General features: G+C 37.6%; 2 protein-coding genes across 8 annotated transcripts in view; one reads left to right on the top strand and one right to left on the bottom strand.

Moving 5' to 3' along the window:
- Sumo1 (small ubiquitin like modifier 1) overlaps positions 1–21,466 on the top strand; it is a 26,824-nt gene extending 5,358 nt beyond the window's left edge. The window contains exons 2-5 of the mRNA XM_020159791.2: positions 10,223–10,297; positions 13,689–13,766; positions 15,830–15,901; positions 20,636–21,466. Of these exons, the coding sequence (XP_020015380.1) occupies positions 10,223–10,297; positions 13,689–13,766; positions 15,830–15,901; positions 20,636–20,704 (294 nt within the window). The 3' untranslated portion in view covers positions 20,705–21,466. The remainder of the gene's footprint in view (positions 1–10,222; positions 10,298–13,688; positions 13,767–15,829; positions 15,902–20,635) is intronic.
- The window catches only part of Kiaa2012 (KIAA2012 ortholog), a 110,953-nt gene continuing 109,002 nt past the window's right edge, over positions 20,966–22,916 (bottom strand). For all 7 annotated transcript variants that reach the window (XM_074071431.1, XM_074071432.1, XM_074071428.1 and 4 more), the window contains one exon: positions 20,966–22,916. The gene's annotated coding sequence lies outside the window, so the exon portion shown is untranslated.

Genomic DNA, 22,916 nt, shown 5'->3' with positions numbered 1-22,916 from the left:
GCAGGTATCTTCCTCTTCTTTCAAATTCCTCAATGTTGTTTTGTTACAAAGGAAGGCTTGCTTTCTTCATCTTTACTTCTCTGAACAACAGACCTAGAACTTTTATGTCCAAAATTAGATCAGTTACTCCTAGGCTATTGGGGCTGTTAGGGGTAATTTTCTCTTAAGACATCTTTAGCATTTCCTTTTGGAATTTCCTGAAATTGTGATTTTTTTAAATAGGTAATTCTGGTATTATTCTATTTCTTAAAGTATTGTAGGAAAGTTCATACACATTCTATTATTGAGCACTTTAGTTTGCAGTTCAAAATTTGAATATTCCTGCAACATGATCTTTTTTTAAAAAAATTAATTTGGCCCTTTTGCATTCAGTTTCTTTTTCTAAGCTCATGAGGATCTGAAAGGAAAGAACTGAAGAAAGGAAGTGTGGAGTTTTGTTCTCTGGGCTCACTGTTCTCAATATCTAGGGTCAGTTTTTTAAAAATAAATTTTTATTAGGATATATTCATGATGGGGGGGTGTTTCATAGTGACAATTCCAATTAGACTTATATTGTACATCAGTTACATTGCCCCCATTGTTTCTCCCCCTCAGCCCTCTATAGGGTCAGTTATTTTTAAAGGTTTTATCAAAGGCTATATGCATACAAAAATGCACATAAGTGTAAGGTTTGCTGAAATTTTTGCAAACAACACATCCATGCAACCACCCAGATAAAGGATTTTAAAGCGCATGGTGCTCGAGGCTCAAGCCTATAATCCTAGTTACTACTTGGGAGGTAGAGTTCAGGAGGATCAAGGTTTGAAGCCATCCCAGGCAAATAGTTCACGAGATCCCATCACTCAGCACAAAAAAAGGGTTCAAGTGGTAGAGCGCCTGCCTTGCAAGTGTGAAGCCCTAAGTTCAAACCCCAGTACTGCCCAAAACAGCTCCCCCCAAAACAAAAACAAAAAAACCCACCACCAACAACATAGATTAGCCAGGTGTGTTGGCAACAAATGCTTGTAATCAACCACTGGGGAGGATGAATTAGAGGCTATCGTCTAAGGGGAGACCCTGTCTTATCACCACCCCCATAAAAGAAAAGAAAAAAGAAAAGGGAAAAAACCCCACATAGATGAGTGTCTGTTTTTGTACATTGTAACATTTTATAAGTGGAATCATACAGTGCATGGGTCTGGCTCCTTCTGCTCAGTATTGCTTAGAGCTTTGTTCACAGTTTTTGTATAGTGTGTTATGAAATCTCATTGCTGCTATTTTTTTAGAGGGGGGTACTAGAGTTTGAACTCAAGGCCTACACCTTGAGCCATTCTGTCAGCCCTTTTTTGTGATGGGCTTTTTTGAGATAGGGTCTCAGGAACTATTTGCCCCAGCTGGCTTTGAACCTCGATCCTCCTGATCACTGCCTCCTGAGTAGCTAGGGTTACAGGTGTGAGCCACTGGCACCTGGCTCATTCCTATAATGCATTCCATTTTTGTGACTACCACAATTTACTTATCCATTCTGCTTTTGAAGCATATAAAAGTTTTTTAGGATTTGTTTTAAACATGAGTCCAATGATAACTGTTATAGCACCTGTATCAGGATTGCTTTTGTAACTAAATAACAGATAATCTGATAAATTGTAGGTTGAACAAGTATGCTGTTAATTTTTCTCATGAAATAAGTCTAGACATAATTAGCTCAGGACGATGAGGCAGCTCCACAATGCCTTCCATACTCCTTTTTCCTCTATCTTTAATAGATACCTTTCACTCTTATGCTTACTTCCTTGTAGGTGCAAAATACTATTTTGTGTTCGAGGCAGAAGAAAAGGAATGAGGAGCAAAGGGAAAAAGTAGGTTACCTTATAGCTTGTTAGCAGCATTGTGTCACATGGCTGTATAAAGAAAGCTGAGAAATACCATTTTTAGCTAGGCAAATTTAGTTTTGTCCTTGTGAGGAAGGAGAAAATAGATATCGGATAAGTAATTAACACTGTCTGCCATACCTCCAAATTTGTGTGCTAATACTTATGGATAAAAACAAGCTAGATTTCTTCCAGGCTCCTCATAGGTCTATGGTCTAGCCTATATAACCAGCCGAATTTTCAGTTACAATTTTTAGTTTTTGAGAAGCTGTGCATTATCTAGTATTTAGCCACAATTTGGGGTTGAATGAAAATATACAGAAAGCCCAGTGTCTTGACAACTTTGATTTAAATCTTGAAGTTATGGAGTTAAATCTGATCAGTTCTCTTCCTATCTCCAGTTACATTAAGTTTGAATATATGCAACATGAAGATGAAAATGTACATGCATTTTTAGAATTCTGGAAAATTGATTTAACTATGAAGGAAGTTACTTTTTTCTGGGGTTTTACATTGTAATAGATTTAAGTATTGGATCCAATTTAACCCTAATTGAGCTTTATTCATTAGGAAATAAATTGATATATTCATAATTTTTTGAGACTTTGGATGCATTTTTAATGAAAATTTTTATTATGGAAAATTTAAATGTATTTAGATGGACCCTATGTGTCCATCTCTTGGCCTATTTAATCTGTAGCATCCTATTCCACTTCATGTTATTTTGAAGTCAGTCCCAGACATTGTATCATTTATCTGTAAATATTTCGGTATATATCAAAGAGGAGAACTTTTTCTTTTAACATAACCACAGTTCTGTTACATCTTAAAAAGAAAGATATCATCAAATAAGAGTAAATGAATATTTTAATTTGTTTTGGGTTTCTCCCTAGAATCTTCCCTCTTTCAGTAAGAATGCACAATGACTAAAAGGGTCAGTAACAGATTGGGAATAGTTAAGTGTGATGCTCTGTCCATGTGACTTAATTGTCAGCATACTAATTGCCATAGTGCATCTTTACAAAAATATTCATAGGCTTTGAAATGGCACAATACAACCCTTACAAATTTTGTACATTTATAAATGAGAACTGTCATATTTTCTATATTTTCCAGTGTAGTTTTTTATATTTATAAATGAGATCTGTCATAGTTTCTATATTTTCCAGTGTAGTTTTCTTTCCAGATTCAGCCATCTATTTCCAGGTTCCTTCTGTGACTTGGAAAGTAGAGTTGAGAGTACACAGTACCTAATAAATTCCTTTATCACTCCAGTTATCAAGGTTCAGTCTCTCGATGCCCCAGCTATGAAAATTTAGTTATTCAGTCTCTCTTTGATTGTGTACACACACTTTTCTTTCCATTACCAGTTTCTTCTGCTTTGGGGCTGTGTACCTTTTCCAGCCAAATCTACAGCCCTCTCTGGAATTCTCTTTTCTTTGATGACCTAGTGTCCGAGACCAAGAGCTGAATGCTTTCACTGTTTTGTAACCAGTGTGCCATACTATTCTGTATTGGCTGCTTTTTTTTTTTTTTCTTATAGGAGAAGGAATGAAGGCATACAAAAGACACAGAGATCGCTTGAAACAAACTTCGGCCTTTTTTGTCTAGGATCATCTCATTTTCCAGGTTCTGTTAAAGACAAAAAAAACACATGAAAAGCCGATGACTGTATTAAGCAAGCCTGAGGCTATTAAATAAGTGGTGTAGATGTTTTTTACCATAGTGGTTCAGAGTTGGGAAAAAAAATCACAAAAAATTGCCTAGGGAAGGTGGCAGCATATTTTTGGAAATTTCAAATCTAGGTGTTCATCTATTCTATAAAATTGAGTTGTCTCTTTTCCCAACCATAAATATAAAAATTGAAAAGAACTTTGTTTTGTACTGGTTATTGTGTCCGGAAATATGAAACAACTAAGATTTTGTGGTATGATATAGAAACTAGTGCTGTTAGGTTATTAATTCAGTGAACATGTAACAATTGCCTCATATTTGCCTGGTTACTAAAGAGATTACAAAGGTGAAAAAGCTTAGACTCTCCCCTTGTAAACTTGTAAGGAAGATGATACATGCAAACCCCTCACAGAAAACACTATTCAACAGGCATATTGAATATCTTCAGAGTACTAGGCTATGCTCTCAACCAGAAGTACAAAATAGAGTGAGGCATGCCAGTAAGTTTTGGCCAGAGAGACAGATGTAAACAGAAGGTTATCGTTGATAAGAGTAAGCAGCATGTGAACATTATAAGGACAGTGATCAGGGAAATCTTTTTGTAGGAAGTGATACCAGAATGGTATTGAAAGGGAGTTGGATGAGAACGTACATTCCAAGCAGAGATCAGATAAAACTGAGATAAGGTAGAGGATACCATGTTCAAGTTCCTTATGACTGGAGGTTAGGATACTGGCAGAGAGAGGTAGGAGATTAAAGTTGGATTGCAAGATAGGGACTAGCACATTAAGGACCATTGCATATCAGTGAAAAAGTTTGAATTTAATCCTGAAGATTTTGAGCAGATCAGATTGCATTTTAGAGAGATGGCATTGATAGCAACTTGGAGAAATAATTGAAGGAAGCAATACTGGTGGTGTCTATTAATGCTGTTCCGGTGATATTAGTGATCAGGGAATGCCTGAAGTAAGTCAGTGGAATGGAGGGTGGGATGGGCTTGAGAGCCACTAAGAATTGTCAGAATGATGAAGTTTAAGAGAAAGAGAAGCCAAAGATGACCCCAGGTTTCTGTTGTGAGCAGCTGAGTATATGGGTGATCACTTACTACATTTGGGGTTTTTCTTTTTTTCTGTTTTTATTTATTCTTTTATTCATATGTGCATACAATGCTTGGGTGATTTCTCCCCCCTGCCCCCACCCCCTCCCTTACCACCCACTCCGCCCCCTCCCTCTCTCCCCCACCCCCTCGATACCCGGCAGAAACTATTTTGCCCTTATCTCTAATTTTGTTGAAGAGAGAGTATAAGCAGTAATTGGAAGGAACAAGGGTTTTTGCTAGTTGAGATAAGGATAGCTATACAGGGAGTTGACTCACATTGATTTCCTGTGCATGTGTGTTACCTTCTAGGTTAATTCTTCTTGATCTAACCTTTTCTCTAGTTCCTGGTCCCCTTCTCCTATTGGCCTCAGTTGCTAACTAATTTTTTAGGTGTCTTACCTACCCTCATATCTCCCTTGTGTGCTCTCGCTTTTATCTTGTGATCAAAGTTCAATGCCCTTGTTGTGTTTGCCCTTGATCTAATGTCCGAATATGAGGGAGAACATACGATTTTTGGTCTTTTGGGCCAGGCTAACCTCATTCAGAATGATGTTCTCCAAGTCCATCCATTTACCAGCGAGTGATAACATTTCGTTCTTCTTCATGGCTGCGTAAAATTTCATTGTGTATAGATACCACATTTTCTTGATCCATTCATCAGTAGTGGGGCATCTTGGCTTTTGGGGTTTTTCTTTTTTTGTTGTTGTTAATTTTTAAGTGCTGGGGATTGAACACAGGGTTTTGCATGTACTAAGCACATACTGACCTGCAGCCCTAACTAGTTTCTTTTCATTTTGGTTTTCAGAAAGAGGAGTATAATGCATTCAGTTTTGGATACTTTCCTGTTAAGACACCCAAGGGACATCAACTGGAGATATTCTGGCACTTGAATAAATTATTATGAAACTCAGTACTAAGTTGTCAGGTCAAGAGAATGATTGTGGCTCATTGGTAGCTGAGAGGTAGTTGGAATCCCGGAGGCAAAAAACAAACCACAGAGAATTGAAGACCAGTAATTTAGAGGAAGACCAGCATTTAGCAAAATGACTGAACCAGGTTTCAATGGCTCACACCTGTAATCCTAGCTACTTTGGAGGCTGAAATCCAGAGGATCCAGATTTGAGGCCAGGCAAATAGTTGTCAAGATCCCATGTCCAAAATAACTAGAGGTGTGGCTCAAGTGGTAGACTGCCTGCTTTGTAAATGCGAAGCCCTGAATTCAAACCCCTGTAGCACCAAAGAAACCAAAACAAACAAACCCAAAAAACAACTGAGATGAGACAGTGGAGAGATTTGAAACATCCATTGCATTTAGCAGTAAGGATTCTATCTGGTCACCATTGGTGAGGGGAGTGTTAAGTGGAATGGTGAGACACAAACCAGGTTACAGTGGGTGGAGAGTAAAAGTGAGGCTAGCACTTCTTGCAAAAAGTTTGACTATGAAGAAAAGATGTAGACAACACTAGAGAAGTCAGGTGAAGACGGGGAGTATTTTAAGTTAAGAACAGATTGCAAATAAAAACATTAAAGAAAGGTAATGGTTGGGGGATTTCTATGGTACTTGGACTTCAGTTGATGTATGGAGTGGATGTTCTTGAGATGATTTCAGGAAAGGCTGACAGGATGTATATATCCCAGGTAAAAGAAACAGGTGTAAAGAGCTAAAGATGGAAGAATGCTGATGGATGTATTTGGGGAACAGCAAATAGTCCAATTTAATAGAATCTCTCACCACTCACTAGTGAGTGAGAGAAGCTTGGTGATGGAAGTACTGAATGCTGTGCTGCATATGGAGTGTGTTTCTAGGCTTTAAGCCATTGGAAATCACTTATGCTTTTGACCTGAGTCCTTACAGGATGGGAGAAGCTGTGCTTTAGAAGGAGAGTTCTGTGGATGGATGATAGATTGGAGGAGGGGAAGGAGCTCTGTTCTGATCAGCTTCTATACCCTATCAAGGAAACATGGTGCTCACTTACATTGTGCGGATGGATTGTTGCTGGAGGGGCAGAGGGTTGGTTCTCCTTTGTGTTAACTTAAAGCTTGTTATCACCCTCTCCTTCCAGTTGAGGAAGACTCAGGGCTTCATTGCTTTCTAATGCCCTTTACTGCAGGGAATAAGCTATCTTTGCCCTCTAGACAGTTAAAGGAAGAAGCAGCTGTTTACTATTAATATAAATTCACAAAAATGTGGTGAGACTGTATTTGAAGACAGTCTTCTAGTTTTTGGATGAAATACTGTTTGTCTAAAGAAGGTTAATTTTGCCTGCTGCCATAATATTCAGCAGTCAGCAAATGTTGAAAGCACTATAGAATGAAAAACAGCAAGAATTAAGACTAATGAAGTCAATTCTGTTATCTAAGCATTTTCTTGGATTCTAGACCATATCTTCAAGTAAAAAGCTATGTCTTTTTTAATATGTTCTGTTAATTTAAAGAATGTTAAACAATATTATTTTTAGCCAGGTGCTGGTGGCTCATGCCTGTGATCTTAGCTACTTGGGAGGCTGAGATTGGGAAGATCAAGTTTTGAGGCCAGCCTGGGCAAATAGTTTTTAACACCCACATCTCTAAAATAACCAAAGCAAAATGGATTGGAGGTGTGGCTCAAGCTTTGGAGTGCCTGCTTTGCATGCACAAAACCCTGAGTTCAAACCCCAGTCCCGCCCAAAGAAAGGGAAAAAAAAAAAGGAATTTAATTAGTTTTAAGTTACTGGCATGAGCTATACAGGTAATAATTCTACTTTACTTGTAAAGTACAGTTGGGTTAGTAATATTCTTACTGAGTATGGATAGACTTTTTGAAATTAGTATGAATAATAAAAGGGTATATATTTAAATATTTAAATTTGGTACCTAAACTAAGGAGTAGCACATGGGGGAAGTTACTTTTTTTCCCCTTACTAGCCATGTGTTGAAGGAAAGCCATTTTACAACAGTATTGGTGAAATTTTCCAGGGTACACTTTTACTAAAAATAATGTATTTTTTTTTTTTTTTTTTTTTGCAGTACTGGGGTTTGAACTCAGGGCTTCACACTCGAAAGGCAGCTGCTCTACCACTTGAACCACTCCCACCAACCATTTTTGTGCTGAATATTTTCTGTTTGCCTGGGCTGGCGTTGAACCTTGATCTTCCTGATCTCTGCCTCCCAATTAGCTAGGATTTCAGGTGTGAGTCACTGGCACCTGGACTTGTTCTTTTTTCTTTTTTTGGTGGTGTGGTATCAGGGCTTGAACTCAGGGCCTACACCTTGAGCCACTCTACCAGCTCTTTCTGTGTTAGGTATTTTCAAGACAGGGTCTTGTGAACTATTTGCCCAGGCTGGCTTCGAACTGTGATCCTCCCTATTTCTGCCCCCGAGTACCTAAGATTACCTGCCTGAGCCTCTGGTGACCAGCTATTCTTCTTGGTTCTTATGCTAAAGTTGTTTCACCTAATTTTTTTTTCCTTTTTCTTTTATTATTCATCTGTGCATAAAAGGCTTGGTTCATTTCTCCCCCCTGCCCCCACCCCCTCCCTTACCACCCAGTCTGCCCCCTCCCTCCCCCACCCCAGTACCCAGCAGAAACTATTTTGCCCTTATTTCTAATTTTGTTACACAGAGAGTATAAGCAATAATAGGAAGGAACAAGGGTTTTTGCTGGTTGAGAAAAGGATAGCTATACAGGGCATTGACCCACATTGATTTCCTGTGCATGGGTGTTACCTTCTAGGTTAATTCTTTTTGATCTAACCTTTTCTCTAGTTCCTGGTCCCCTTTTCCTATTGGCCTCAGTTGCTTTTAAGGTATCTGCTTTAGTTTCTCTGCGTTGAGGGCAACAAATGCTAGCTAATTTTTTAGGTGTCTTACCTATCCTCACCCCTCCCTTGTGTGCTCTCGCTTTTATCATGTGCTCATAGTCCAATCCCCTTGTTGTGTTTGCCCTTGATCTAATGTCCACATATGAGGGAGAACATAGGATTTTTGGTCTTTTGGGCCAGGCTAACCTTACTCAGAATGATGTTCTCCAATTCCATCCATTTACCAGCGAATGATAACATTTCGTTCTTCTTCATGGCTGCATAGAATTCCATTGTGTATAGATACCACATTTTCTTAATCCATTCGTCAGTGGTGGGGCATCTTGGCTGTTTCCATAACTTGGCTATTGTGAATAGTGCCGCAATAAACATGGGTGTGCAAGTGCCTCTGGAGTAACAGTCTTTTGGGTATATCCCCAAGAGTGGTATTACTGGATCAAATGGTAGATCGATGTCTAGCTTTTTAAGTAGCCTCCAAATTTTTTTCCAGAGTGGTTGTACTAGTCTACATTCCCACCAACAGTGTAAGAGGGTTCCTTTTTCCCCGCACCTGTTGTTGGTGGTGTTGCTGATGATGGCTATTCTAACAGGGGTGAGGTGGAATCTTATCGTGGTTTTAATTTGCATTTCCTTTATTGCTAGAGATGTGTTTCACCTAATTTTTAAATTTTTATTTTATTTTATTTATTTGGGGGCGGGGTCAGTACTGGTGCCTCTAGTTTGGTAGGCAGGCACTCTACCACTTGAGCCATACTGCCAGCTCTTTTTTGGTTGGCTGTTTTTGAGATAGGGTTTTGCTTTTTTGCCCAGCTGTCCTCGAACCACTATCCTTTTGATCTCTGGCTCCAGAATTACTACAATTATAGTTGTGAGCCACTTGTACCCAGCCTGTTTCATTTAATTTATTCTGTAGCTACATTTGCTTTGCAATACTCCTTTATTTGGAATTATTTTTAACCCCTTTTCTTATCTTGGATGGGGAGTTTCCTTCCTTTTTTCTTTTTCAAATTCCAATCTAATTCCCTAATTTTTGTTTTCAGCCAGGCTTTCTCTTCCTAATTTGGATTATAATTCTTCAGATAATCTAAAATACCAAATATAAAACTGCTTTGTTTTTACTGTAGCATACATTTGGCTAGTACTTTCCTTTTGTGCTATATGATTGGTTTACATGTTAGTACAGTTTTGTAATTGGAGTAAATGCTTCAGGAAAGGCTGTGAGAACATAATGTAGGATTCAGAATGTTTGACTAGGAGTTTATGGAGGATTAACTGCCTCTGGGTATGAGGAGCTGGCTATAAGGCAGTGTGGTTCCTAATTAGTTCCTGCAGTCAGCAGCATCAGTGTTATCTGGTAACTTGTTAAAAACAAATTTTTAGGTACACTCCAGACTTAAAAAGCGAGGGCCCAGCAGTTTTTTGGTGTTTTTTGTTTGGTTTTTTTTTTTTGGAGTGGCACTGGGGTTTGAATTCAGGACCTCACGCTTGCAAGGCAGGTGTTTTAACTGCTTGGGCCACTCTGCCAGCCCCCACCACTTTGTTTTAACTGGTCCTTCAGTTGACTTTGATGCATGGTAAAGTTTTACACCATTACTGTGGGATAGGATGATAAAAGAGACCCTTTTTTGATTTCTAGTTAGTTGTGATTGGGGAAAGTAACAGACTTTGGACTATTTTTGCTTGACTGCAGAGAAAGAAATGCTCTTTATATTTTCAGGTACATATTTCTGTAGTGAGTGATTGATAAGTAACTAAAATAACATTTTAGAGCTTTTATCTTGAAATTTTTTATCTTTCAGGAGGCAAAACCTTCAACTGAGGACTTGGGGGATAAGAAGGAAGGAGAATATATTAAACTCAAAGTCATTGGACAGGTGAGTTTTCTCCTTTGACACTCCTTCAATGTGTGAACATAGGAAAAATGATGACTCGGTAAGGCAAGTTATTTAAAAATTGCATTTTCATTTACTGTACATGCCTCTTGAGGTAGAAGAGACTGATACTGTTTTTTAAATTACTTGGCTAGATAGGTTTAGCACACCTTAATTTTTTCCAAATACAACCCTGTTCTTGGTTGGCATGCTTCACAGGCAAATACAGTGAATACTATTAAATGATAAGGCTAGGGCCACTTTTATTCTAAAGGGCCTATCAGTTCTTTTCCTCTACCCTGTTCCTTTCTCTAGACTCTAGTCTCTTTTTTTTTTTTTTTTTTTAATTGAACTGGGATTTGAACTCACGGCTTCATGCTTGCAAAGCAGAGGCCTGTAGCCCTGTGCCTCATGCCTGTAATTGTAACTACTCAGGAGGCAGAGATTAGGAGGATTTTGGTTTGAAGCCAGCCCAGGCAAACATTTCTTGAGACCCTATCTCAAAAATGTACAACATGGAAAAGGGCAGAGTGGCACAAGTCTTAAAGTGCCTGCCTAGCAAGTCTGAGGTCCTGGGTTCAAACCCCAAGAAACAAAACACAAAAAGAACCAGAAGCTTCCAAAGCAGGTGCTTTGCTGCTTGAGCCACACCTCTATTCCTTTTGCTCTGTGAGATGGGGTTTTTCAGACTGTTTGCCCAGGCTGGCCTTGGACAGCCATCCTCCTAATTTCAGCCTCCCAAGTAGCTAGGATTACAGGCATGAGTCATTCGAACCTTCTTGACTATTTTTTATTGTTGTTGTAATAGTTGTTCATGTATTCTGGGTAGTAGATCATTATTAGATGCTTTATTAACATATTTTCTCCCACCTTCGGCTTGTCTTTTTGTTTCCTTGATAATACACATATTACTTTTTTCTTTTGTTGCTTTTGTTTTTAGTGTCATATCTATAAACGTATCTGTTACCTAATCCAGGGTGACAAAGATTTGTACTTAAAATGGTTTTTTTTTTTTTAAGAGTTTTATAGTTTTTAGCTCTAATATTTAAGTCTTTTATACTTTTGAATAATTTTTGTATGGGTATGTTATGCCAGGCCATTAGTTAGAAAGACTACCTTTTTTGTATTAAATTGTCTTGGCATCCTTGTCAAAAGTTAATTGAGGACTGACTGGTGGAATGGCTCAAGTGGTAGAGCACCTCCCTAGCAAGCATGAAGTTCAGTACCACAAAAACAAAAAAAGTCAGTTGACTATAGTAATGTATGTATGGACTTCTTAGTTCTTCAGTTTTTATGCTACTGATGTGTGTATATGCCATGAATTACGTTTTTAAAAATTATTTATAAACATCCTTTGTATTGCTTTGGTTTTCCTTGTCTATTATATATGTTGTGGATATTTTCTCCAATGTGTCTTAAGTTTTTTTTTATAGCATCTTATTGTATAGATTGTTTACATTTTATTTAAGTCACATTTATCCATCTCTTGTATTAACTATTAGTTTAAAACTTGCTTTATAATAATGATTTCCCAGTGCCAAGATTAGTGAAAATATCTCCTTTAGAAAGAAGAGAGCCATAGACTGGAGGTGTGGCTCTCAAGTGGTAGAGCTTTGCAAGTGGGAAGCATGAGTTCAAATTCCAGTCTCATTAAAAAAAGTAATAATAAGAGAGCTGAGTGCTGGTGGCTCACGCCTGTAATCCTAGCTACTTGGGAGGCAGAGGGCAAATAGTTCAAGAAAGCCCATCTTCAAAATAAATCATCAGAGCAAAAATGGACTGGAGGCACAGCTCAAGTACAAGGCCCTGGGTTCAAACCCGAGTCCCACCAGAATAAATGAATGAATGAATGAACAAACAAATGAATGAGTGAATAAATATATGGGTGTGATGGAGCATGCCTGTAATCCTAGCATGGGAAGCTGAGGCAAGAGAATCATGAGTTCAAGGCTAGCCTGGCTACATGGCATGACCCTATCTCAAAAAAAAAAAGGAAAAAAAAAGAGAGAAAAAAAGAAGAGAAAGGGCTGCAAATACAGCTCAGTTGCGGAGTGCTTGCTTAGCAGTTATGAGGCCCTGGGTTTAATCCCCAGCATTACAGATAAAACCTAAATAAATTTCAATATTAGCAATAAATTTATTTTTTTTTTCAGTACTGGGTTTGAACTCAGGGCCTTCACTTTGAGCCACTTCACCAGCTCTGTTTTTGTGAAGGGTTTTTTAAGATAGGGTCTTGTGAACTATTTGCCCAGGCTGGCTTTGAACAGCGATCCTCCTGATCTCTGCCTCCTGAGTAGCTAGGATTACGAGCGTGAGCCACCAGCGCCTGGCTAGCAATAAATAAATTTTAATGTTAGCTTTTAAATTCATGTGGAAGTAATTTCAGTGTATTGCTGCTTGAAGTATGCTGTAGACATTTAATCTCTTTATGAAATTATCCATAGAAAGAGAGTTTTTTCTTTATAGGTAGAATCACAAAAGTACAAACATGAAGCATACTTTTTTTTTCTTTAAATGATATTGGGGTTTGAACTCAGGGCCTCATGCTTGCCAGGCAGGTGCTCTAGCACTTGAGCCACTCTTTTTTGTATTGGGTATATATTTTGAGATAGGGTCTTGCTTTTTTTTTTGCCAGGTTAGCCTCGAACCTTGATCCTCCTGATCTCTGCCTCCTGAGTAGGTAGAATTACAGACATGAACCACTGGTGCCTGACATGAAATACATTTGTGAATGTGATATGTTTGGCTTTGAAATTTTACAGTATGCAAATGCCAGTTTGTTTTTTTTTTTTTTTCCCTCTCTGATTATTTGCTTGACAGTCTGGGTAGAAGAATCCAGTCCCACAAGTCAGTTTGGCTGAATCAAGGTTTAACTCATTTTATTCATGTGAGAGAAACCAGATTCCATGGGTAACTTTGTATGGTAGGGAAAAGTTTCTCAGTCTGTTATTTTATTGTAGATGCCTTTCTTCTAGGCTTGGCCACCTTCAGTAACTCTTGAGTGAGTGTGGGGGCACTTTCTGTTTTGAGTTGTTCTTGGGGGTTTGTGGTATTTCAGCTTTTATTGTGACAGTAGACTGGACTTGCAGTCCTGAAGGAATGTATTCTTTGACCTACAGACCTTCATTTATACTGATAACTTTAACATCTTAAGGCAGCTTGTCTTTATTAAATTTCTTTTATAATGGGTAGATATAAAAGAACTCTGAGTATGGTTAGAGTGTTTTAATGGAATCTGGTAGGAACGCTAAAGGGAATATTTTGGTGAGAAAATAAAGGTGACAAGGTTTATGTTTCTATATATTATATATGTAATTGTAATTTGGTTCAAGCAGAGTAAGTAGTCTATATAAGAGGAATAATTGTTTTTTTTTTTTTTTTTAAATCTCCTTAGGATAGCAGTGAGATTCACTTCAAAGTGAAAATGACAACACATCTCAAGAAACTCAAAGAATCATATTGTCAAAGACAGGTTTGTATATTATGGTATTAAATACAATGTTTTGCCATCAAATTTTCTTTCACTGATGGTTGCCAAAAGAAAAATGATTTTATTTTTATCATTAAGAACTCAAGGAGTCTGCTGCCGGTGGCTCACGCCTGTAATCCTAGCTATTCAGGAGGCAGAGATCAGGAGGATCACGGTTCGAAGTCAGCCTGGGCAAATAGTCTGAGAGACCCTATCTCGAAAAAAAAACCCATCATAAAAAAGGGCCAGTGGAGTGTTTCAAGATGTGGGCCCGGTACTGGGGGGAAAAAAAAACCCTCAAAGAAAATGCCCTAATTGTATCTTTTATCAAACCTGTTTTAATTGACTTTTTCCTCTTGGGCCTGTTTCAAAGTTTGAATTAATAAAATGTGGAAATAGTTTAAAAATAACTCAATTGCAAAGACATTTCAAATGAGTGTTTCTATCTTGATGGCTTACAAGTGTACGTAACAATCAAGGCCTATATATGTATATTGTTATTTTTTGTTGGTGGTGGGCCTAGGGTTTGAACTCAGGGCTTTGTGCTTGCAAAGCAGGCACTCTATAAATGCCTCCCTCCCCCCACACCTTCAGTCCATGCTTTGGTTATTTTGGAGGTGGTGTCTCAAGAACTATTTGCTCAGGCTGGCCTCAAAACTCTATCCTCCCGATCTTAGCCTCCCAAGTAGCTAGGATTACAGGTGTGAGCCACCAGCACCCAGTCTCTTAAAATTTAATTGTAAGAAAAAGATGAAAATTGAATTGTATTACGTATTATCTCAGGTATTATAGATCTTTTGTTTCAATTAGTTTGCTTTTAACAGTTTAAAATTGTAACACATAAAAATCATTTTCAGAAGACTAAGATTAGGTTTTAACAAACCTTTCTTATCTTCTGTTTTGTAGATTTTAATTCAGTTAACATTAATTGGTACTCAGCGAATTCATATTTGTAGTAATTGTGATTGGAGTTAAAATCAAGATGAAATTCACCAGGGAGCATTTATTAAATAATCATTATGAACATGATGTTACAAGTACTTGAGATAGTGTCATTTAACCTTCATAACTGAAGAAAATCAGTCTTTTCTCCCCATCTAAAGGGATTGATTATTGAGGAAAAACAGTGCAAAGTAAAGAGATAAACCATGAAACTAAAGTGAAAAGTAAAAATTAACCCAAAATTGAAGATGCTGCTGGGCGCTGGTGGCTCAAGCCTGTAATCCTAGCTACTTAGGAGGCAGAGATCAGGATTGTGGTTCACAGCTAGCCCAGGCAAATAGTTTGTGAAACCCTGTCTCGAAAAATCCTTCACAAAAATAGGGCTGGTGGAGTGGCCCAATGTGAAGGTCCTGAGTTCAAGCCCCAGTACTGGGCAGGGGCGGTGGTGGGAGGAGAAGAAGAAGATGCTAACTTTTGGGAGATAATTACAATTTAAGTACCATTTTCTTATTTATTTTTTTCTGTATCTGTGTGCACTTTACTTTAGAAAACTTAGTAGTCTTTAGAAAACTTAGGAACTTTGATCCCAATATAAGGTAATATTTCTTTTAAAAAAATCCTATAAGTCAAAGAATATTCAGCCATTTTATTATTTAGTATTGCCTTGGAAAGAATTTAAACCAAATGAAGGGTAAGTTTGTATGGTTTCACATACTTACGGAATAATACGTATTGAAAATGGTTTTAATTTCTTCGGGATTTTAGAGACAGTTGTTTAAACACCCACAGTGAAAGTGTTAATTAAGTTTTGAGCTAAACTTTCATAATACTTTTGGTTAAATAGATGATTCTTGATTTGTAGTGAAGTTATTTCCCTTTAAATGAGTCATCTCTTTCTTTTTAGTTCCCACTGTTGAATAAGTGATTTGGAAACTATCTTTTGTGCTATTTATGGCTATATGTGCCATTCTAGGTTTATTGCACCTTATCTAGCTAGTATTGTGCTTTACCAAATTCTTATGATTTATTCTGCTTTAAAACAATTTTGCTTGAATAATTGAAGCTAGTGAGGGTGTTCATTTGATTTCTGATTTTATCTTTTGTGCTTTTTTTCCCCTTTTTAGGGCGTTCCAATGAATTCACTCAGGTTTCTCTTTGAAGGTCAGAGAATTGCTGATAATCATACTCCAAAAGAAGTGAGTATAATTTCTTTCTGAATCAAAAATTTTAAATACTAATAATTGGAAAAAAGGGGCTGGAGTTGTAGCTCAGTGGTAGAGCACGTGCTTAAGGCTCTGGGTTTGATCTCCAGCAAAGAAAAGGAAAAAAATAATTAAAATTCTCTCTTGAACAATTTGGTTCACTGGTATTAAATACTCTTGAATATTTGCTGATTTAAGTGATATTTCATTTGTCAAAGAAGAAAAATCTTTTGGGTTGAACTTCCCATATATACTTTCAAAAGGGCTAATGAAATGGGAGGTAGAAATGGATTGAGTCACTAAAATTGTTGTAAGGCACACAGAACTGTTTTCTTTTTCTTTTTGAGTTGGGTCCTGCTAACTTTGCTTGGGCTCACTTTGAACTGGGATCTTCCTATTGCTACCTCCTGAGTAGTTTTAGGTATATACCATCATTCCCAGCTTATTTTTTGGGGGTGAAACAGGGCTTGAACTCAGGGCTTTGTGTTTGCAAAGCAGGTGCTCTTCTATTTGAGCCACTACTCCAGTGCATTTTGCTCTGGTTATTGGAAATAGGGTCTCCACTTAACCAGGCTTGTGCTGAAACTCGATCCTCCCAATCTCAGCCTCCTAAGTAACTAGGATTACAGGTGTGAGCTACTGGTGCCTAGCCCCAGGTTTTTTTTTTTTTTTTTTTTTGTGGGTTTGAACTCAGGGCGTACACCTCGAACCACTCCACCAGCCCTTTTTTGGGATGGGTTTTTTTGAGAGAACTATTTTATTGGGGCTGGCTTTGAACCGAGATCTTCCTGATCTCTGTCTCCTGAGTAGGTAAGATTGTAGGAGTGAGCCACTGGTGCCTGACTCCTAGCTTGTTTTTGTAATAGGGTCTTGATAACTTTTTGCCCCAGCTGGCCTCAAATCCAAGTCTTTCCTGTTTCTGCCTCCAGAGTAGCTGGGATTATAGGCATGTGCCATTCACCTGTGTTTAATATTTTGCTATCTTTGTTTAGTCTCTCTGTCTCCCTTTATGTATATATGTGTATCTATGTGTACTTCTCCCCTCCTATATCCCCAGACTGGAAGTAGGTTGTGTACACCATGGTTATTGACTCTTAAAATTTTAGCTTGCTTCCCTTCCTCCCTTCCTCCCTCCCTCCCCCTCCACCTTTCTTTCTCTCCCTCTCTCCCTTTCCCTCTTCACTTCCTCCTTGACTTTTTTTTTTTTGAGGCAATGATTAGCTATGTAAGCCCGAGCTGACCACAAACTCTCAGTCCTCACCCTCCAGAGTGCTGGGATTATAGGCATGAGCTACCATGCCTGACTTAGTGTGTATTTCTAAAGAAAAAGTATGATATTTTACATAACCACAGCACTGTTAGCCAAACTTAGGATATTTAACACTATTAGATTACTTTTATCTTAATCTCCCATCTCATTTTGCCATGTGTTCCGATTATGTCTCGTACAAAGTTTCTCCTGGCCATAGGATCCAGTTCAATATCACGTCTTACTTTTGTGTCTCTTTAATCCCTTTAATTTGGAACAGTTCCTTGGCCTCTTTCATGACATTGATATTTTTGAAGACTACAAACCAGTATTTTCTACAAAGTCCCTCACTTTGAGCTTGCCAGTTTCTTTATGATTCGACTCAGGTGATGCATTTTTGGCTAGATTACAACAGAATTGGTGATATATCTAACTCAGGACATAATATATGGAGTACATGAAGCCCTTTATTGCTGGTGTTAATTTTGATCACTTAGTTTGTTGTCTCTTTTCTTTACTAGGTAGTTAGTATTTTTCCTGTTGTAATTATGTAATGTGTAGGAACATACTTGGAAACTTGCTGAATGTTCTCTTATGAAACACTACCTAAGCTTAGTATCTAACCACCTTCCTGAGTACTTCCTTATTTTCTGGCACATTTTTTGTTGCTCTTAACTTGGCCCGTTGTACATAGTTAAGATTTTTTTTAACTAATATTCTCTCTTTAGTATAATAAAGAGATATGCTTTTCAGAGGAATGTTGGGCAGTAGGAGAGAGTAGGTGTTTAGGACTAACTTCCTGGTGCTGGTGGTTACTCATCTCTTCTAATATGTCTCTTATTTAATTTTGGTGGAGTTTGAACTCAGAGCTTGGGGACTTGCAGAGCAAGTACTCTATACTGCTTGAGCCACACCTCCAGTCCATTCTACTCTGGTTATTTTGGAGATGGGATTTCTAGAACTATTTACCCGGGCTGGCCTCGAACCAGGTTCCTCCTCAGCTTCCCAGGTAGCTAGAATTATACAAATGTAAGCCACCAGTGCCCAGCTCTAATGTACTTCTTTTTTTTTTTTTGTAGAACTGGGGTTTGAACTCAGGATCTACACCTTGAGCCACTCCACCAGCCCTTTTTGTAAAGGGTTTTCTCAAGATAGGGTCTTGCGAACTATTTGCTTGGGCTAGCTTCAAGCCTTGATCCTCCTGATCTCTGCCTCCTGCGTAGATAGATTACAGGCATGAGCCACTGGTGTCTGGCCCTCTAATGTACTATTTTTATTTATTTATTTATTTATTTTTTGTGGTACTGGGGCTTGAACTCAGGGCCTTCACCTTGAGCCACTCTGCCAGCCCTATTTTTGTGAAGTGTTTTTCGAGATAGGGTCTCATGAACTATTTGCCTGGCCTGGCTTTGAACCATAGTCCTCCTTTTTCTGCCTCCTGAGTAGCTAAGATTACAGGCGTGAGCCGCCGGTGCCCAGCTAATGAACTTCTTGAAGGTTATAGCTTCATACTGTATAGCTTGAAAGATACACACTATTTTCCTGATTTGAAGATTAGAATTCTATTCCTTGCAATTTATCATGTTATATGTATAATTATAATTAAGTTTTAATGGGATCTCTAATTATTTTATATTCTTATATGTACCACACTCAAGGTAGCCTTAACGTTAGAGCCCATCGATTACTTTAAAATCAAGATTCAGAAAGTCTGTTATTTTAGGTTTCTTAGCATATTTATAATTCTCCACAAAGATGTCAGAAACAGTGCTAACTTTTGCTTTTTGTGTATGTACTAATAGTGCTCCTCAGGCATGGTTGCACACAAGAAGCAGCACATTTACAGTTTTTTACCTTCGCTGAGCGTAACTGCTGATTTCTGTGTGATGCCATCCCCCCTTATGCACTGTCTTTTCTTTTTCAAATAATGAATGCTCTTAGTTTAAAAGTGATAAATCCCAAATTATCAAAGCATATAAAATGTCTAACCCATCATGACATCTACACCATCATTGAAACCAAACATAGTATTTGTGTATGTATATAGATATTGTACATTTGTGTTTATATATTATGTGTCTATATATATTTTGTTTTGGGGATCAGGAAACAATAAAAAGAAAAAAAGGAAAAAAAAAAGCATATAAAATGGAAACTAAATATATCCTGAAAACCTGCAGAGAATTCTCACTTCTCAAAGGCAACCATTGTTAATAGAGTCTTCAGGAAAAAAATTCCAGACTATTTCAGTACATGTAAGGCTCATTAAAAAAAGAATTGCTCATACTTTACTTAATCTTATGTAAAAGGTGTTTTAATGAATATGCTTTTCTCCCTGCAAGCATTGAAAAGAGATGGATTGAAAAATCTAGATTGTAAAATTGACATTGAATAAGAGTAGATGTATAGATAAGCTTTCTGTGTTGAGAGTGGTCACTATCAGATTAATAGTTATTTGCAAGGGGTTATTAATGATGACAAAGTAAACTACTCGGAATGAATGGTTAGGCAGAATTTTTCTAACTAAAACCACTTATCTTTAATACTAGTTATTTACTTACTTAATTTCTTTAGTGGTGCTGGGGATTGAACTCAGGGTCTACCTTGAGCCACTCTATCAGCTCTTTTTTTGTGATGGGTGTTTTTGAGATAGGGTCTTGCAAACTATTTGCCCGGACTGGCTTCAACGAACCAGGATCTTCCTGATCTCTGCCTCCTGAGTTGCTAGGATTATAGGCGTGAGCCACCAGCACGTAGTCTAAAACCATATATTTTAAAGTGAAATCAAGTTGGTTTTTTTTTTTTAAGAAATGAGATTCTGTCAGGTAATTACATCTAAAAATAAAATGCCTTTTAGAAAATATGTCAGCTGAATGTGGTGGCACAAGTCCATAATCCTAGTACTTGGGAGGCTGAGGCAGGAGGGTCATGAGTTCGAGGTTAACCTGGACCACATAGTGAGCCCATCTCAGAAGAACAACAAGAAAACAGCTAAAGTAAGTTCAAATGGCAGAGTGCTTGTCAAGCATGTGTGAGGCCCTGGGTTCAATTCCCAATACTACCAAAAAAGAAAGGAGAAAAATATGTGATCAAACTGTTTTAAGTGATCAAAAAATACACTTGAGTTTTATATATATAATGAATAAACTGGGAAGTGAAATTGACTCACTAAAGTAAAATGAATTTGGCTAGATAGACAGAACCAGATGGAAAGATATGCCTCTTTTTGTTGTGGTAGTGGTGATAGTGCTGAGGATTGAGGGCCTTGTACATGCTGGGCAAGTGCTGTGTCAGTAAGCTATATCCCCAATTCCTCTATGTTTAGATTAAAGGAAACAGGAATCTTAATTTCATGAGTGTAACTAACTACAGGTCACATTGTTATCTCCTTGCACTTTAAAATAGTAGCCACATAATAGCATCCAATTGGAAATTAGAGTTCTTATATTTTTAAGTAACATGTTTTTCTCCTCTTACAGCTGGGAATGGAGGAAGAAGATGTGATTGAAGTTTATCAGGAACAAACGGGGGGTCATTCAACAGTTTAGATACTTTTTATTTTTTTTTCTTTTCCCTCAATCCTTTTTTATTTTTAATAATAGTTCTTTTGTAATGTGGTGTTCAAAATGGAATTGAATACTGGCACTCCATCTCTTTAAAATATCTGGTAATTTGAATTCTAGTGCTCATTATCGTTTGTTTTCATTGTGCTGATTTTTGGTGATCAAACCTCAGCCCCGTTCATATTGCCCTCTCCTTTTGAAAAATTACACGTGTGCACGGAGAGGCCACTTTTTTCAGGACTGTGCATTTTCAGGTTTGTGGTGATAAGATCGACCAATGCGAGTGTTCAAAATGACTTTTCAATTGGCCCCGAAGTTCTAGCATGTGATTGCTTCACTCCTGGACTATGACTTTCAGTGGGAGATGGAAGTTTTTCATAGAACTGAACTGTGGGAAAATGACCTTTCCTTAACTTGAAGCTACTTTTAAAGTCCAAGGGTCTGGACCAAAAGAAGAGGAATATCAGGTTTGGAGTCAAGGTGACAGACCTGGTGAGATTAATGACTAACCCCAAAGATGGCTTCACTGAAGAGAAAAGCATAAGATTAAAAAAAATCTTGTCAGAAGAACCCAGAAAAGTTCTAATTTTCATTGGCAGTTAATAAAGTTATTCACGCAGAAGTGTATCCAACAGAACACTGCTCCTTTTGATTTTATTTGTACTTTTTGACCTGGGACATGGGTTTTAAATGGACATTGTCTGTCTGTACCAGCTTCATTAAAATAAACAATATTTGTAAAAACAATACTAATGCTCATTTTAATTGTATTGGAAGTAAAAATACCTAAAATAAGGTTTTCTTGCATAATACTGGAAATTATTGGTACCGCATTTCTTTAGTACTGCACAGTGGTGATGTTAGTGACTTTGAAGTACTGAAAGTTACTGATACTGGTGGGATTTTGGTTTGACTGGAGTTTGAACTCAGGGCTTCACACTTGCAAAACAGGCATTCTACTGCTTGAGCGACACCTCCAGTCTGTTTTTCTCTTGCTATTTTGGAGATGGGAGTCTTGAGAACTATGTACCAGGGCTGGCCTCAAACCACCATCCTCCCAATCTCAGGCTCCCAAGTAGCTAGGATTATAGGCATGAGCTACCAGTGCCTGGCACAAAGTGCCTTCTGAATCAAGAATTTAATTAAGGCCACACCACCTTTTTTTAAACACTCAGTTTTCTGTTTTTTTTTTTTTTTTTTAAACTTGATATATATGGTGCATCTATATGATACAGTTACACAATCGTTGAATAAATGAGCATGCCAAAAGTTCTTAATTGAATTATATTGATAATTTGAATTACTTCTTTTAACAATTTACAAAACATTTTCTGCTTAGTTAAGGTTTAGCATATTTTGTTTATATTTTCCTTTTATTTCTTTATATCTTAAATCTTTAAACTTCGAAATTAAGATATCATTTATTCCTTTTACAGGGTTTAACTTTCCCTTTTAACTCTTTAATGAATCACAGAATTCAGTATATCTATACATACACATAGTCCAATTTTATGTTATCTCAAATAGAACACCATCTGACTACTTGAAAGAACAAATAAAACCCATCTCAAGTATATTTGCAAACTATTATAACTTACATATTCCCCACACCCCAACCCCTTACCCTTCTCAAGTCACTTGTTGAAAAGGTAGATTGGTTTAATCTTATAAACGCTTATATTTGATCGTAACTGAAAAATTATTTGTATTGTGTAAATTAGAGCTTTGAGATCATCCCCTGGCATTTGTCGTCATATTCACTAAATAGTGACTGGGAATTAGGCTCAATTTTAGAAAGTCCTCATGAAATGCATGTTTTTGTCAAGATTAAATAACAAATCTGGCCATTTGAGCCATCCAGAATGCCTGAATATGTAGTTTTAGCATCTTTAATTTTGTTTACATTTCTAAATGTTTGAAGACTCAGCATTTAGGCAGAGCTTAGCTAACTTGAGAAGTAATTTTAATTTTAGTTTTTTGGATTCTTCTAAATTCATTGCACTCTGCTATGGCTAACTTAAAAATGTGCTTATCTAGTGTAGTCCTGATAAAAATAGTCATGTCACAGCAAAAATGTAAAAGAACATCAGATTTGGAAGGGACCCTGAGGCCGGGCTGTGCAGCATTGGTGGGGTAGTGGTGGAAGGGACACTGAGTAACACTGGATCCAGTCCATGTGGTGCTTGACTGCAACATC

This window comes from Castor canadensis, chromosome 4 (genome assembly GCF_047511655.1).
Source record: "Castor canadensis chromosome 4, mCasCan1.hap1v2, whole genome shotgun sequence".
Classification (NCBI taxonomy): Eukaryota; Metazoa; Chordata; class Mammalia; order Rodentia; family Castoridae; genus Castor; species Castor canadensis.
Note: the sequence above shows the minus strand (reverse complement) of the source record. Positions and strands in the feature narration are given on the sequence as shown.